At 41.1% G+C, this 18,146-nt stretch overlaps 1 protein-coding gene across 3 annotated transcripts in view; it reads left to right on the forward strand.

Annotated features, from left to right (window-relative positions):
- tspan4a (tetraspanin 4a) overlaps nucleotides 1-18,146 on the forward strand; it is a 120,945-nt gene that overhangs the window by 19,946 nt on the left and 82,853 nt on the right. For 2 of the 3 annotated variants that reach the window (XM_029498161.1, XM_029498162.1), the window contains exon 2: nucleotides 10,073-10,152. In XM_029498161.1, the coding sequence (XP_029354021.1) occupies nucleotides 10,090-10,152 (63 nt within the window). In that variant the 5' untranslated portion in view covers nucleotides 10,073-10,089. Of the gene's footprint in view, nucleotides 1-9,831; nucleotides 10,153-18,146 lie in introns of those variants that run through there. The other variant, XM_029498160.1, reaches the window with a different exon arrangement.

Consider the following 18,146-nt stretch of genomic DNA (forward strand, 5'->3'; position numbering starts at 1 on the left):
GCATAACGGTGGGAGGCTGGGCTGGTATTATTTTCACAGAGGAAATCAGTGCGCGTGTGCGATATCATAGTCAAATGTGGTCCTGCAGACAATGACTGCAGCGGGAACTGCACCACATGTGGTTTTAGGTCATTTCACAGACGTTTATAAGTCTGTCAATTTGGTTTCAGCTTGTTTTGTTTTGTTTCTTTTTTTTACTGCAATAGCATCGAAACTACAGAAAAATTAAAAGATTAAAAGATTAAAAGATTAAAAGATAAACTCATGAAACTTTGCTGGTGCATAGTTGTGATGAAAACGAGGGCCAAGTTTGCAAATGAGTGCGGGTGAAGCCCTGAGCTGTAATAATGTGGTAATGAGTGGTTTTTTGTGATGGTACTGTACAAAGCTGCTGGAAGGTGAAGTAAGGGTGGCTGTTCTCCCTCAAAGCAAAGGTAACACGCTGTTGGCTGATGTTTTCTTGCATAAAACAGACAGATATGACAGTTCTATCCACACTCATCATTTTTGTCAAAAAGAGTGTGTTTTGCAAAATGTTAACATTGAAGCTTTCGGTTAAGCAGCACAAAATCAATACAGTATTGAACATCAAGTACATAAAGAAGAAAAAACGTATTCACCTATATTTTAAGATTTATTTTTCTATTCGTGGGGGGGGAGGGGGGGGGATGATGTGTGCAGAGGAATACTAAATCAGAAGAAATCAAAAATAAACATACTGTAAACTTTTACCAACAGAGGCACATAAAATTAGCAAATATCCTGTATTTATTTTATTTTTTTTAACTTTCATTTGGTTCTATCTTCTCTTTGTTGATGTACAGAGTAAGTTTTGTTGCTACTTTCCAACCTATTCCTCTTGATTTATTATAATATAGCAAATTATTTTTACGGAGCAAACTGCAGTTTGGTCATACTTGCTTTGACCCATTGGAGCGCATTTGCAAATCAAAAAGCTGATAACCAGATCTCTTTCAAAGCAACACTGCTAATTAGCACTGATGTCAACTTAGCCATTTGGCAAAACGCTAATGACTATGTAAAAAAAAAAAAAAAAAAAAAAAAGATTCCTGTGTAGAGTGACACTCTGCCTCCTGGGGCTCCATGATACCTAAACTGATACACAATTCATCTTTGTTTGTGAACTACAAGGCACAACCCTCCACACAACGACTAAAATGTATGAATATTTCAAGACTTTATGCTCTTAATATTTAACTGTGATATCATGTTTAACCTGTGTTTGTTTTAGTGGTTGTAAAATGATCACAAAATGATAGAGGTTTAAATATACATAAGAATGATGATCACAATCACAATAAGATACACTAGTAAAGCTTGAGCCATCCTTTGTTCTCGTGCTGTCTTGTGCGATCACGAAGAGACGCATTCTCGCTGATAACAACTTAATTATTGCTTTCTTCTCTGAAGGAAGGACGTGCTATAAAAACTGGATAAGTAATTTAAGCTTCGTTTTCTCAGTTCACCTTCAATGATGACAGGTAATTTGGCTTTAGGCTGGCTCAACTGGCACCAAACTAAATGCTATGGATGCACATTTATCCATTCTTAACTGGGGTGGGTGTCTGACTGATCCCGACACGTGCTGCTACTTTACACGCAACACAAAACACAGCACAACATAAAAAAGGGCAAAAGTTAAGATGACATTTTCTCTAGAAGATAACAAAAATATCCAACATTTATGTTATTTTGTTGTCAACAAATCCCATAAAAGAGCCCAAAAGCACCAATGCATTTATTCACTGTATGACTTCTGACAATATCGTTTAATCTGTTCATCATCTAGTTACAAGCCAACAGGTGTGGTTGAGCTATGATGGCAATTAAAGGAGGTTATAAAACTTGTGAACTACTAAGAATAATTAAGATTTAAGATGTTGAGTGTCAGCATTACAAATAAATGGGGCTGTGTAAAGGGATTTTAAAAAATAGGAGTCATTTTGTAAAACAGCTGGGCATATAATACAAACGTTGCCCAAATTGAGAAAAATAGCACATTGCTGAGGATTAATTTCAGCTGTGGATTAACACAGAGGAGGGCAAACAGAAGGAGTATTGGGGATAAAAGTAAAGTAGAGTGACCATGTTCTCCTTAAGGAATGATCTCCTCAAATGCGTTTTTGGAAAACAATGGTGCTCTAAATTATGGAGGGATAAAACATGTCAGGCTCCAGCTACTCAGGCAATGAATCAAAATAATGCCAAAGTCATTCCAGCTTTTCCTCCAGATTTCAGTCGTTTCGAGGGATTTGTCTGAGAGATCAGAGTTTGAGCAGCTGCACTGAAATGAGAGCCCAGTAGCTGTTACGATTTTATCAGTCTACCTTGACTCCATAATGAACGATCATGCTACTCCATAAGTGCTGGATGAGTCAATGAACAACAGTTTGCAAGCATGTTCATCATATCGGCTTGCTCATTTATTTATATCATTGCTGTGCTCATGTCTTCTTTACGCTGCTCCCAGCTGGTCACAACTCAAGTTACTGCAGATTTGAAATTGAATGATAATCACACAAGCAAGAAGCAATGTGATTTAATACGACGCACAAATCCTGAATCGTATTTATTTATAAGTTACTCTGGATGATTCACTACTTTTTGCCTGGAACAACCACCAATAATGTGTAAACTCTTCAGTCAGTCGATGCATTTTCACAAAACACGGAGCTCACACATACAGTCGTGATCAGTTGTCAGAACGAAATTTTTATAAGAGCAGTTTTAACATTGATTTTTTTCCTTTTTTGTCAGGCTGTTATTTCCAAGGGGTAAGAATAAATGTTTTCCCTTCAGAAAATGAGACATTTCAGACAGAGCATGGCCTTTGTTTGCCCAAACTCCATGTGTTAGCTGTTGTTCTGTGGGTGGACAGGTCAGCAGAGAGCAGTTTCTACTTCGGGGCCCTGAAATTAACCAGCTTCAAGTCAGACAATGTGCAACAATGGGTTGATATTTATTTTTATACAATGTATTGTACATGTATTTTCATTCTTCTTTACACAGCGAATAAAAGTAGGTGTACAGTCATTCCCTTTGAATGACTGCACCCACCCATCCCACCCACCCATCTGTGTGGCTCGAGCAGGACATGCTGCATAATTACATGTTAAACAAATGTCTATGAACAATAGGTGGCTGGCAGCCTTTTTGTCATTTCTTAATTGTTTGATTTTTCCACTATCTAAAATCCTCTTGTTGGATTAAAATATTAATGCAATCTTTTTGTTAACAACAGCAATTCATGCGGAATCATAATGCACCAAGGTATTAGGCCACCACATTTAAGTGCCAGTGACCAATATGGGATGCATTACATTTTTAATCTTGGGCTTTGTGGATTTGTATTATTCATTCATAACTGTCCATGTGTGTATTATCATTTAAATCAATGTTGAACTTAGAATGCAAGCCATTTGGGGACAATATGAGGATGTTCTTGTAAGCCTCGCAGCTCTCCTCTCAGCGTTGCCCAGCGATCAATACCAGTGCAAGCTGACCAGAAGAGTTGTGCGACTCTTGGGAAATATATGTCAGCCCGTTAGTTAATTGGTCTAAAATTAAATATCTTGACAAATAATGGATGACTTGTCATGAAACTTGAAATATTTATTGCTCTCAGTGGGGGCATAAGTAGTGAGATCATGTTTGATACATTTTGCTCTTAAAGTGATGCAGAGATGTGGATTAATTGCCCTGTAAAACAACAGCACTTACGTATGATGATTAGAAATTCGGTACAGTTAAAGTGGGAACAACGAAATCTAAAAAGTCTAATGAATATCGTCCATTTTCATGGTTATTAACATTCATTTATGCTTATAGATTTACAACTGGTACACTGTACAAGTACTTACTTCAATTTAAGACACAAAACATGTTTATACAAAAAGTTGTTTAGCATCAAATAGAGGTTTAAAAAATTAGGCTGTAATTGACCCAAAAAGGCTCTGATAGAATCGAAATGATAGAATCGGGCTAAGTAAAGTACAAAAGTGAAAGGGGGGGTGGGGGGAATCGAAGAATTGTTGATTACAGCCCCTATGTTTTTCATTCATACATTTTCTTATGTAAGTTCTATTTATGCTCTCATTAATGTTTTCATAAAACAAGTGAGATTTACAATGTTGCAGAATATTATTAAGTGTATTCATCAAACAACATTAGTGATACAGAAATAGACATCCATCCATCTCCTACCGCTTTTCCTTTCCATGTCGCGGGGTTAGAGTTACCAGGGTCACCCTGGACAGGTCACCAGTCCATCACAGGGCCAACACACAGAGACAGACAGAGACCAACAACCACTCACACTCAGACCTACAGACAGTTTAGAGTCACCAGTTAACCCAAAGATGATGTCGGTGGGAGGAAGCCCACGCAGACACAGGGAGAACATGCAGACTCCACACAGAAAGGCCTCAGGCCAGAAACCAAACTAGTGACCTTCTTGTTGTGGGGGAACAGTGCTAACAACTACGCCGCTGCGCTGCCCTGAAGACACAAAGTATTTTTTTTTTAACCCTGCTGTGGTGTCATCTTGTTTGGCTGCTGAATTTAAAGGTAAAGCTAAAATCCTGTTCAATTTGATTAAAATATACATATTTTTTCATACTTTCATCTGAGATTGTTGAAGTAACCATGTAGCCGCTCAGGTATCTTCATATAGACAAAGTGCAGCACAGTCTGTTATTTTCCACTGCTGACGGTCCAGACAGAGTGAATCTTCATTTGGCTTTAAGTTAGAGAGCTCGCACAGATGTGATTTTGGAGTGATGTCCTGACAACACCTGAAAGCAGCAAACCCCATCACAGTGCGATATTCTTGTCTGTGCATTATTCATGGAAAATAATCGTGAAAGCAACTACTGCAGGTGTTTAAAAAAAAAAAAACTGCAAACATAAGGTTTGATAAATGTTACAGCTTTGACTTGAGAAAGCCACATTGCCAAGGAAGGCAAAACATGATAGATTTTTGATTGTTTTGGCAGCTCTAAAAGCAATATCACCACCATAGATGAATGGCATTGGGAAAAAAATAATTTACATCAGTATGCAAAATTATATCTTGTATCTCAAGATGATGCCAATTAGTATATTTTGTTAGTGTGGCAGTATGTAAAAAAAAAAAAAGAAAAAATGATAATTTGAAGTTAAGATGAAAATTAAAATTTTATATTAAGATGACTTTAAAATAATTACTTGAAACACGCTCGGCTCTTGCCCTCTGTATCAGTCTGAAACTGACAATTGTCTTATTGAATCGCTGCAAAACCAAAATCATTACCCGCTAATAAAGGAGGATTGCATCGGCTTAAAAGAGGCACACAAAGCTTTATCTTTCCCAAAATAGCATAAACTAGGATGATTTTTCTGAGGTTGCATAAGAAAAAAAAATCTACCCGGCAAACAGCTCTAAATAATTTGGCAGCCTTTTGGGGGGCTATTCTCATTTCATATGCTCACATAGCTTCTCTGTTTGAACTGCAGTTATCCTTGTAGCCTGTTTTGTCATTCAGTAGAAATACTCATATGAGACTCATATTCCAGCTTTAAACAAGGGAAGCCAAGCCAGGGTACCCCTTTATGGGTGTAAAGAGACCAGAGGGTGTGAATCAGACTAAGCACATCAGTCCATTTACATGGTTGTTTCCCATCCCAGCGATTCATAGACTACTTTAATATGTGCCCCCATGTATAAATGTTCTGTCTAACAGAGACTAATCTCACATTGTGTATCATGTTTCCTTACTGCAGCCAAAACCTTCTCTCTTTTTCCATCTCTGTATTTGTATGTGCTGAAGACATCAAAGCCAGCTCTATCCCCAGGGTGCCACTGCGCACTTAGTGTGTGTGTGTGTGTGTCTAAGAATACATTTTAAAATCTTAGCTCCAGTTGTGTTTGTGTGGCCCTGGATGTGTTAGGTTAGGGGATAATATGATGGACTAGGTGTAAGAGATTTTGTTTTATGGTGTCACAGTACGTTAATGACAAGCTTCTTACAAATATGAGTTTAGGGCTGCGTACAGTAATTCATCCAAGTGTGTATACTTTATGAAAGTGACAGCAGATTGTACCTATTACTGGCCTAATTGACACATGAGCATCAACCGTATGCTGCCTAAATATAGCAGATATAATCTGTGAATTTTGATGCATCGTATATGAGCATGTTCAGTGTGGGGGACAGGTTTGTTTACATTTGGAGAGAGTGAATGATCAAACCGTGCCTTGTAAATCTTTAGCTGCAGACACAATGCTTGATCATGGGAGTGATGCAGGAAATTTGCATAAATGTCAAAAATGAGAAATAATGAAAAGTCAGCACATTGAGATGAATAGAAAGCAGCAAAAAAATAAAATAAAATCATAAAATAAATAAATAGCTCTGTCCTATTTCTTTTGCAATTTAATTGCATCCAGCTGGAAAATTAGTGCCATGAGCAGTTTACCACAATGATCCAACCCTTAATATTAACATAATGGTTAACATTAAAAAGAGGTAAACAGAAGCACAAATTATTTCACATTTCCTCTTGTTGATCATCTCAAAATTAAAAAACATGTGGCACAAATAAAAATTTGTGCTACATGTAAATTGAGACCGAGCCTTCATTGCAAGATGATCGTTAACATAAATAACAGATTAACAGATGAATAATGCTTGATATGTTGGCTAGTCATGGTTATTCATTGACCATTAAAACCAACTCATTATGCATTAATAGGAATTTATTTTACATGCAACTGATGAACTATTTGCGAAGCTGTTGCTAGTTATCTCGGCAAAGGCGTCCATATCTTCAGTCATTCAAAATACCACCGATGTTAGTGAAAAGAAACAAATCATCAGTTTGACGACTGGCAGATAACAGTTTCGCAGCACAAAGAGACAGGACAGGGGTGACAGCTAAATGTTAAAAAGTGAATTTTGTTAAACAAGTCGGTGATAAAAGGAACGATGCAGCCACTCTCACTTCTCACTCCTCGCTGTTTGCACTTTTCATATCAAACTGTCACTTTTATTTCTTTTCAGCAGACTGTTTGTACAAGTAATGAATGAGGCAACAAATGTGTTAAAGATGCTCCTAGAAACCACTGACATTTACCAGAAACTGGTACAACACAGATTCAAAGGCACTGCAGCACTTTGTTTTGCCAGTTATTGTTCTTAAAAACGTGTGGGTTCAAACTGAAATAGGAAGTGCAAAAGAAACAAATATATCTAGTTGGCCAGGATCAGTCCAAGAGTGAGGTTGGGCCGTTAGCGCTGTATTTCCCAAGGAAGTGCTATTACAATCAGCTGTTCATCAAATGACGTTCATTCATTCACCCTCTACTGCTTTTCCATTTCCGTGGTGCTGGAGCCAATCCCAGCTCACTCTGGGTGAGGGCGGGGCCACCCTGGACAGGTCACCAGTCCATCACAGGGCCAACACACAGAGACACACAGAGACCAACAACCACTCACACTCAGACCTACAGACAGTTTAGAGTCACCAGTTAACCCAAACATGATGTCTTTGGACGGTGGGAGGAAACCCAGGCAGGCACGGGGAGAACATGCAGACTCCACACAGAAAGGCCACTATGCCACCATGCTGCCAAAGTCTGCTGTATTCCTCATCATTTTGGTGGATATCATGTTGCATGATGTGGGAGAAAGCACAGTGAGCCTGACATCATACAGAACAGACGTCCATTAGATACTTGATGCTGGCATGAACAAAGTCAGTACCTTTGGAGCTTTGATGCATCCCTGTGGGCTCATAAAGCTGCTGACCCAGATGGCAACCAGGCTGTGAAGAGAATGCAATTATTTAGTGTGAATATCAGTAGTAGTGCGGACTTGCCAGCATGTCTTTTCAGAGACACAGTTTAATTGAGCTGTTTGGAGTGTGGAAATAGGCGTCCTGCTTTGTGGACACTCTACGACCAAAGTCCAGGTCGAGAAGGAGAAGGGAACAAGAGATGGAGCCAAGTGTGCAGAGAGCAGCCTGGATTGTGCGCAAGAACAACCTATGCATGTGGAATGAGTTCCAGGCAGGAGGCAGAGAGGACAGGAGGAGGAGGAGGAGGAAGCACTAGCGCAAGTGCAGCGGCACTGGTATGTTAACAACACACTAGGCTGCGTGTGTGTGTCTGTGCATGCACACACATTGTGTGTGTATGTGAGAGTTATCTGGTAGATGGTTGGGTGTGATTGGCGAGTGCACAAGGGAAGATGAGGTTGCAGGACACTGATTGGTTGCATGTCCTCCAAGGGGTGTGGCCAGAATATGAAAGACTGCTCCAGCCTTTCGCGCTGCCAGGTTTAGGGGACAGTTACCGAGGAGGGATGGGGTGCTTGAGATTGTGCGTGTAGAGGAGAGAGCATCGAAGCTCGTGAAGGAGGGAAGGAAAGAAAAAAAGGGGGGGGGGGGAGATGCACAGAGAAAAAGAGAACAGGAGCTTGTGAAGAGAAAGAGGGAGGGTGCTTCAGGCAGCGAGGCTGGACTACCGCTCAAACACTGCAGTCTTTCCTTTGCTTCTCTGAGGAAGCTGTCTTTCTTTTCTCCCTGCCTGTCTCTCCTTCCTGCTCCTTCCTCTACTGCTGCTTGGCCATGACCCTGGTGGACACCTTGATCTCTTTGCCCACCTAGAGAAGAGGAGAGAAACCGTGTAGCGGAGGAGGGAGAGACCAGAAGAGGGGACACCGCACACTTTGCCTCACTGATGAGAGTCTGGAAATTAATTAAACGCCGTCAGCACAGAGGAGGGAGTGCAGAGAGGTGCTCAGAGTGAGGTGCCGGAAGAGGATAAGAGAGTTAAAGAGGGTGATTTTCTAGTTGTTTGGAGAATAGGCTGGGAGTGAAGCGAACCCTAGACACTTTTTGGACAAGTTAGAGCAGAGGCAAAAAAAAAAAAAAAAGGAAAAAAAAAAAGAGTCATTTGTTCGAAGGTAGGAAATCAACAGTGATACTATTTCAAGAAGCCAAAGAATGGTCCGCTCACTTGCGCTATTCATCCTTTCATGCTTCTTTTCAATCTTCCTCTTATGTTCATCTGTCGCCATCTGTCTCCTCTTTCTTATTTAGCTCTCTCATTTTTTATTAATTTTTGCATGTCAGAAAAGTACAAAGACAAGACTTGAGTGTAGCATTTCATTCTCCTGTGTGATCTGTTACTGAGTAAAAGAAGCTGATTGGCCAAGGCAGGGGTGCTATTAGCTCCTGGTGGAGAGCACCTGCTTGGGAAATTCTCATGAGACGAGGTAGGACATTTCTGGATCTTTTTTCCCAAAGTAGCTGGAGAGGGCAAGTGGAAGTCCTCCAGCCGTTTACCGGATTGAACTGTTGTGAGATGAAACTGCAAACCATCTTATCTCTAAAGAGCACAATACCGGTGCTTGAGGGATTAGAGAGACAGAAACAGGGTTGTACAGATGTGTACGTGTGTGTTGGGATTATGTCCTAAATACACAAAATTACACAGGCATTGCAGCAGGATTTTGGAAACTGTCCTGCTCAATATAATGGCACTATCCGCTTAAACAGAAGGACTCAAGTCTAGTGAATGGAAGTGCAATATCTTTCGCAGATTATCTCCGATCAAAGTGTGATCACATTAGAGCTATAATTAGATCAGCAGTTCCAGGGTTTCACAGAGTTCAGTTATTTAGAGCCAGAGACAGACAGGTAGAAATCTACAGAAATCACCTCTCTGCCTTCAGTGGAATAACTTCTGTCTCTTGCTGTGGACTTTACTCAGACATCAGGCACACTGAGACACTTTTAAAGACTCCTAAAGCTCATTCAGCTGCCATTATGAGACGCTCGAGCACAGATGAGACTCCATACCGCCGTAGTCCATCTTTGGACAGTAAGCCTGACACACCGCCGTTCACTTCTGGCTTCCACCGCTTCAGCGGAGAGTTTGAGTATAAGCGGCCACCCTTTGCGTTCGGCTTCCACACAACAAAGGGGCCACAAACATCCAAAGGGCGCTACGCCCAGGGGAAGAAGTACGTGGTGTTTTACCTGGACCTCTCATTCATATTCCTCCTAGAACTGCGCCGCTGCAGGATGGCCGAGGGTTGCATGATGGCCCTGCGATATGGAATGGTCTTCTTCAATCTGCTCTTCTGGGTGAGTTCATTATCACACATTTTCCTGCCTGAGTGTGTGAGTTTTGGAGGATGCTTGTTTTGGAGAATCTTTTTACTTGGTTGACTCTTGTACCTTTGTTTTTTTTTTTTTTGTTTTGTTTGTTTGCATGTTTTTTTTTTTTTTTACGTATATATTGTTTAAATGGAGCTCTGTTATGTGCATCTGTGCAACCAGATTGATGTGTGACTGTGTGAGTGTGTGTGTGTATGTGGGGGGGACAGATCCTGCATTCAGATTGTGTATACAGAGCCTACTGTGTGGGTGAGTCGAGCTTTCTCTGTTCCCCTATACAGCACTTTGAGTGTGGGTGTGTACTGCTTTGTTTGCAGCGTTAAGCTTTGGCAGTATTTAGAGCTTGCATTGTGTGTACACTAGTTAATCAGAGTGTCACAACCCTTCTGTAATTCTTCACGTACCTCTGCCTCTTTCCCACCCTCCTCTCCACACAACACCCCACCAGGGCCCCTGCTGTCAATCTGCCCAATTTGGCTGATCATATCGGTTTGCCATGGGGATGTTTCAGCTGCATCTATGAGTCCCACACCGGCTTACCTTCATTTCATTTACACTGTGAAGCCTCTCATGTTGCTCAGCAGTACCTCACATAAAGAGGTCTGTCTTTGTCTTTGCAATATCCGCTGCAAGGTATCACAGAGTTTTGAAGGGGCGTTGGACTCTGTGAGTACCTTTCAGCGATTACTTTGATTTGTCTTGTATCTTTTCTTATTGATAATGGAATGAGAATCTGAAAGACAATCTAGTGACCAAGATGCAATTTCCTTGAAGGAATGAGTGACCTGTTCACCTCCACATCTTCTGTAAGCTATAAAGCAGCGTCAAAGGGGCAGCGGGGCACGTGTTATTAGCGCAGGTGGTGTGTGTGTGTGTGTGTGTGTGTATGTGTGTGTGTGTGTGTGTGTGTGTCTGCGTGTGTATATGCTTTGCCTCTGGGGATAAATAATGACTGCTTGACCACTAGGACTTACAGCCTTTTCCCTCTGAGAAGCCAATCATGCTCTACTTAAAACAGATCAGCTCCTCGAATATAAAGTTTGTCTTTGAGAATAATGCATCTGAGTCATAGTGGGGGCTGACGGCTAATGTCAAACCACACTGATGCCACCATTCAACAACAATTTGGAAGCTGGAAGATGTCACCCAGGCCCATTATTCGGCACGGCTCATTCAAAAAAGGCTTTTAAGAGGGAGGCAACTTCACAGGCTTTAATTTTTTTATTTTACTTTCTTTTGCTTTGTCCTCTTAGTTCAACACCACAGGACGTGCCACCTTCTTATGAGATTGATGCACTGATACTCCTGTATTCAAATATTTTATTTCAGTGTGTGTGTGACCATCACCAGCCCTCCCTGGAAGCTAGTTTGTTGATCTTTACTGTGTGAAATGACATTTGTGTGGCAGGGAGGACAGCACTACACCTCTGTGTATATAGAGGGGGAACAAATGACAGACAAGATGCAGAAGGATGCTGAGCTTTTCCTGTCACCTCACTCAGGATTATGAGAGTCCAGAGGGTTTCTGTGCAGATCTCTGGAGAGATGGGAGTCCAGATAGGTGAAGGTGTCCCAACGGAGGAGCTGAGTCAAAGATGGGGTACATAGTGATGAAATGAAAGAACAGCTCAGCCCATTTTTTGGCAGGATTCATAAATTTTTAAAGATGTGACCCAAAAGCTGGCAAGAGAAACCACACATGCATGTGGGCATTCCCTTAATATGAGTGAGACCATCACCAGAGCCAAGAGTTGGGTCAGGGGCCCAGACTCCCCAGGCCCACCACCCTTTGTGTGGGAGCACAAGAGGCACCACACCCAGAGAGCCGACACAAGCGGTGGGCGAGCACCACTGAACCGCCCAAGCATTGCAATAAAAGCATTGCCATAAACAGGAGTTATCACCAGAGCAGAGAGAGTAATATTATAGTGCGGAGAAGGTACATGTATGTGCAAACATGGCATATGTTAGCAGGCAAGTTCAAGATGCTGGCTGAGGTTTAGGGAGTTTTTCTGTAAAGAAAGTCAATTGTTTTTTTTTTGGGTAGCAGATATTTTCTCCAATGATATATATTTATAATTCAGGTGGTATTTATACTAAAGTATTTAATTTTGTCTCTGGAGAAGGAAAGTTGGAGATTTCGGTCTGCAGGGCCCAAGCAACCTATTGTTGATTTGGACCAGTTAATGGAGTAGTCAGAGAGGGCTGTGAAATTTGAGATACAGTCATATGCTTCCTGTAATGATCTTTGAGTTTGTTGCAAGTAGAGTAATACATCGTCAGCATATAAATTGATTTTGTGTTTGGAAACAACCCAGTGGACACCTTTGATATTGGTGTTCTGACGTGTTGCTAGTGCTAGTGGTCCGATGAAAATAGCAAACAGAAGGGGAGAGAGAGGGCTTCCTTGTCTGGTTCCCTTCTGCAGAGTGAAGCTTCGTGATGTGATACCTTTTGTGGTGACTGTAGCCTTGGGTGAGTTATTCATTGTGAACACCCAGTAGATAAATGACTCTCCAAAGCCAAATTTTTTTTGAAATGTTGCAAAGAGGAAGGACCAGTTAACTTTGTCAAAGGCTTTTTCAAGGCTTTTTGATTTCCTGGGTGATTGTGTAAATTTGCCATTTGGGTCCTGAATTGCATTTATAAGAGATTTTTCTCCTTTGTGTTGGAATTGATTTGCAAGAAATTTGTTGTGATGTTTTGGTATTTGACTTGTTTAAGTTTAAACTCAGTTTCCTTTGAAAGGATATTTACCAGTTGTAATTTAACATTTTGTAGTTGGTCCATAATTGTTTATTCGGTTTTGTTGCATATTGTTCTGTTAGTTATTTAATCTTATTATCTCAATGATTTTTTCAGCCAGTTGTTCCTGTTTTTTTTTGTAAGAGGAATATGATTTTTTGCCTCTGATCAGTCTTTCCAGCTTCCCAAATCAGAGATGGAGATAAATTTGGAGAAGCATTTGTTTCCCAACGGTTTTTCCATTCCTTCCTTATTAGTGAGTCAAATTCTGGATCCCTTAGTAATGAGGTGTTAAAGCACCAAGTGAGTGACAGTTTCAGGGTGGATTATAACTGAAGGTGGAGGGACACCGGTGCATGATCACTGATTATAATTGGGTCTATGCTGGTGCTGATTTTTTGTGGAATAGAGTTGTTTGACAGGATAAAGGAAATTCTTGAAAAACTGTGATGCACTGCTGAGAAGAAGGTGTGTTCCCTCTGTAGGATTTCTGAGTCTCCAGCCATCGCCAAGTCCAAAGTGTATCCATATATTCCTTTAGGACTTCAGCTGACTGGGATTTCTTTGTGTGCCGAGTTATGAGGCCGATCTATAGAAGCATTCAGGACTATGTTAAAATCCCCTCCGATGGTCGTTGTTGTGGTGACTGGTATGTCGGATAATTGCAGAAAAAGTTTGTGGAGGAAAGCCGGATCATCGTTATTAGGAGCATAGATATTCAGTTGTTAGAACTGATAAAGACTGATGCCTGGATAATGATGGTCAGTTACCGTTCTGTTTAAAGTAAACAGTAATCTCCTACAGACCAAAATGGAGACTCCTCTTTGTTTACTGTTGTAACAGGAGGAAAAGATTTGGTTAAAATTTGGCTCTAGTAGAGATTTTTCTTCTGAATCTTGTAGGTGGGTTTCTTGAATGAGGAAGATATCTGCTTTTAAATTTGTGATATAGTCCATAATTTTTATTTATTTTTTTTTGCCTGCGAACGAATGCAACCTACATTCCAGGATACTATAGTTAAGTAAGACGAAGAGAGAGAATTCAGTCATGTATGAATATGAATATTCTGTGTATGGATACTGAGACTGCTCTGCATGTGTCTATGTGACCTACTCCTCTCAGTATGTAGGGGGTTACAGTCGGTGATTTGAGTGGATGTTGGATTGTAAATGTGTGGATATTAGAGGGAGGTGTGCTCAGCCAAATCACAGGAAATGTCATAAAAACTGAACATCAAGACCTGGAAAAGAAGCAGCAAAATTATTGACGTGGGCAGCAAATGAAAAAAAGTTATTGCATAGGGGACATGTGGAGGGGTGAGGGGGTGAGTGAAAGGAGTGTGGAGGAGAGGGAGCCGTAGACAGAGGGGGAGAGAGGACAGAAAAGCAGGCACCTCTCCTATCCTTTGACGAGGTGAGTCAAAGGATAGGAGAGGTGACCTACATTACATACATACAGTACAAAACTTAGAGATTTTTTTTTTTCTGCAATGTTGGTTGGTATGTTTGTTTTTATTTTTATTACTCATTTAAGCCATGTTAATATTTCCATGGTACTTATCCGTTCAGAAGAACCAGGGAGAGATGCTGGTGTCCCGGAACAGCTGACTGCCAATGTACAGTTGGTCTACAGTTAGTGCAGTCGTCTTTCCTTGCTGTCGGTGTTCCTTTAGGATCGGGTACAGCACTTTCTACCTCTCGTTGATCTCTCTTCGAAATTGGTTGTTCATCCCGAGAGAAGTGACTTTAGGTGGGCCTCCTTCGCTAACGAGGCCCCTCCTGAAATGCTCGAACGTGACAATGAATCGATGGGGGTGGTTTCCTGCTCGGGCTCAGAGTCGTGGATGCAGTGGAAGGTGATGTTATTTTACCATCTCCATCTGAAGTTTCAGAGCGGGTGACAAAGTTTTCCCGTGTGTCTGCGGGAAGCTCCATGACGCACCGCTGTCCGTAAGTGTTGATAAAGCTGTCCGGGTTATTTTAAATGTGATTTTAAATTCCGTGTGGTAACTTCAGTATGATCTGGGGAATTCGAGGATATAATCCAAATAAAGGATTTATTAATAATCTGATCTGGCAGCGCTATGCCAGCATGTAACAATTCAAAATCTCACTCAGTCACGTGATCTCACAGCATTTCGACATCTCCTCTTCACAGTCTATAAATATGACCTCAGCAATCTGCAGAGGCTATAGGGCCCAACAGTCAATACAGATTATATGAACATCGACCCATTCAAAATATATATTTGTTTGCATTTTGCTTTCACTTTCAGAGCGACATGGCTCTGAAAAGTTGGATCTGACTCACATGTTAAGAATTACATTGAAGTGGAAGTAAGGGATTTTTTTTTTTTTTTTTTTTGGACAGCAAGTTGGCCCAATAATTCTGGCTCCTGCACAGTAACAAGCTGGTCTTGCTGCAAAACTGCAGATTTTTTCAAAATGTGGAGAAACTCGAGTGGTAGGATCAGATCTCTCTATTGACACTGTCATTTCACTCTAACTGAACAATACCACACTGCTGCATTTGTAGTGTGAATTTCCTTTGATCCTGTATCAAGGAAGCAATCATTTCCTTCAAAAACAACGCACAGGATTACAAGGAATGACAGCAGTTTACTCAGAGCGCCACTCAACTTGTGTTGTAATGGGCGTCAATTACTATTGTTTACAATGAAAGGATTCCATATTAAAGCTGCCGAGCTATAACTTTGACAGTAAATCATCCAATGATTTGAACGCGCAATAGCCAAACAACAATGCATGAAGGACACAGAGGCAGGAGAACACATTTTACCAACACAAAATGGAGTTTTAGCAGAACACAGCCCTGAATCAGAGCTGTTGTACATCGTGTGACGGCTTCATGTAAGGGAGGCAAACAGTTTTGACAGCTATCAACTCTCTGAAAGATGAAAGAGACTTCTTCGTGACAGTAGACATGACACAGATGCAACGCACTTGTCTTCATCAAATAAACTCACTTGTCAAGTTCAGAAGTTTGTCTCTCATTTTAATGTAGCAATTTTTAGAATTGGTCAAAGTCTCCTTTAATCTTTGGTGACTTATTTGACTTTCGCACTCGGAACAGTGATTGGTATTTCGTTACTGTTTTCATAATTGTTAGCGCTGAGGTTAGCGCTGTTCCATCACAGCAAGAAGGTCCCAGGTTTGATTCCCGGATCCTCCTGGGGCCTTTCTGTGTGGAGTTTGCATGTGCTCCCGTGTCTGCATGGGTTCTCTCAGGCTTCTTCCCACCGTCCAAAGACATGCATTTGAGTGATAGGTTATTTGGTGATTCCAAATTGGCCCAAGTTGTGAATGTAAGTGTGAACGGTTGTCTGTCTTTCTGTGTTGCACTGTGACAGGCTAGGCTGGCGAACTGTCCGGGGTGTACCCCACCTTTCGCCTGAACTAGCTGCGACTGATATCGCTCCAAACAGGGATACAGCAGGGGAAAATGGATGGATGGACATTCACAAAGCACCAACACCAACATTAACACTTCATCATTGTGGAAATGGTTACATATGAAATTAACTTCAATTCCCACGGATGTGGAAATGCCCTGTGCATATTGATGCTTGCCCCCCCACTTCATTTTACAAGCACAAGCACTGTCGTAGCAGTCAGATTCTCCACCGACACAAGAGCAGCCATCTTTACACACCACCATTAATATGGTGGATATTTATAGCCCTCACACCACAATTTCATCAGATTTAGATGAACAGGACGGTACAATCCATCTCTGACAACGGATAAAAAAAAATAAAGTTTATAGCATGGCATTCATTGGCATTTTGGAGAAAAGTGGAGGAAAGTGTAAGTGGCACACATCATAACAGCGTAAATAAAAATGGCAAACAACCCAAACAGGTTGTTTCACTCAGAGGTTACACTTCATATTTAATCTCCTCTTTATCATATCACCTGCAGCTATCTCTAGAAAACTGACTGCACAGTCTGAAGTATGTATGAGACACTTTTTTTTTTTTTTAAAAAAACAGTTCATATGAAGGTAATGCCTTCTGGGTAGTTTTTTTGCATACAAATCATTCATAGATCTGGCCCAAGGACGGCAATATGTAGTGTGTTGGGCCATTTTTTGTGTACAAGACTAATCTCAGTCACAGACAAAGTGTATATCCAAGGGCGGCACCTGGAAAAAAACAACCCAAAAAAACACCCAAATTAAAAAAAAAAAAAAAAAAAAGAACTGAGGAAAGGCAGCATAACAGTAAAGTAGTTAGCACTGTTGCCCCACAATATGAAGGTCACAGGTTTAGTTCCCAGCCTGGGCCCTTTCTGTGTGGAGTTTGTATATTTTCCCCGTGCCTGTGTGGGTTTCCTCCCACCGTCCAAAGACTTCATGTTTGTCTGTAGGTCTGAGTGTGAGTGTGAGTGGTTGCTGGTCTCTGTTTGTCTCTGTGTGATGGCCCTGTGATGGAGTGGTGACCTGTCCAGGGTGTACCCTGTCCTCACCCAGTGTGAGCTGGGATTGATTCCAGCTACCCGGAAATGGATAAGCGATAGAAGTTGAATGAATGAATGAATGAACAGGGCAGTTGTCATTGTACAGTGAAAGCCATCGTGGCTCAAAAGAGGAATGCTGGCTGCTGCTGTACAAAGACAAAGGAAGCACAGAAAAGGCCCAGCTGTTGAACTGGCAGATGATCTCTGTGAATTGCTGAGCATCAATAAAAACACCATAGCAACAATTACTTGTCGCAAAATACTGCAAATATATGTATATGAGAGAATCTTTCCAGTTATCACTTGCCAAACGCACTGGGACGCAGTGCAGTAGGAACTAAAATAATCATAGGAAGAAGTGGCGCATCTACCAAGCACAGTAAATGCAAAGAAATTGTTCATGTTACAGATAAGTGTTGACAGCTAGATTAGAAATTGCACACACAGAGAGGAGTGTGATTATCCACGTCCCTTTATATTCACCATCACACATCGACACAGCCTCACACCGTGTGAGATTTAACAGCACTGTAAGTATCAATTTTAAAATTCTAGTTGAACCGATGGTTTTAATATCAGATACCTGTCTCATCCATATAAATAATGATGTAATGTTTTAATTTTGTTACGATTGTTTTGGTATAACCTCTGCGTGTTGCAGCTCTGTCAAGCTCAATAAAGAATCTTCTAGCACCAAAAGCTTTTCTCTGTGATTTGTCCTTATCCGAAGTCTGGCAC

Source organism: Echeneis naucrates, chromosome 3, assembly GCF_900963305.1.
Source record: "Echeneis naucrates chromosome 3, fEcheNa1.1, whole genome shotgun sequence".
Taxonomy (NCBI): Eukaryota; Metazoa; Chordata; class Actinopteri; order Carangiformes; family Echeneidae; genus Echeneis; species Echeneis naucrates.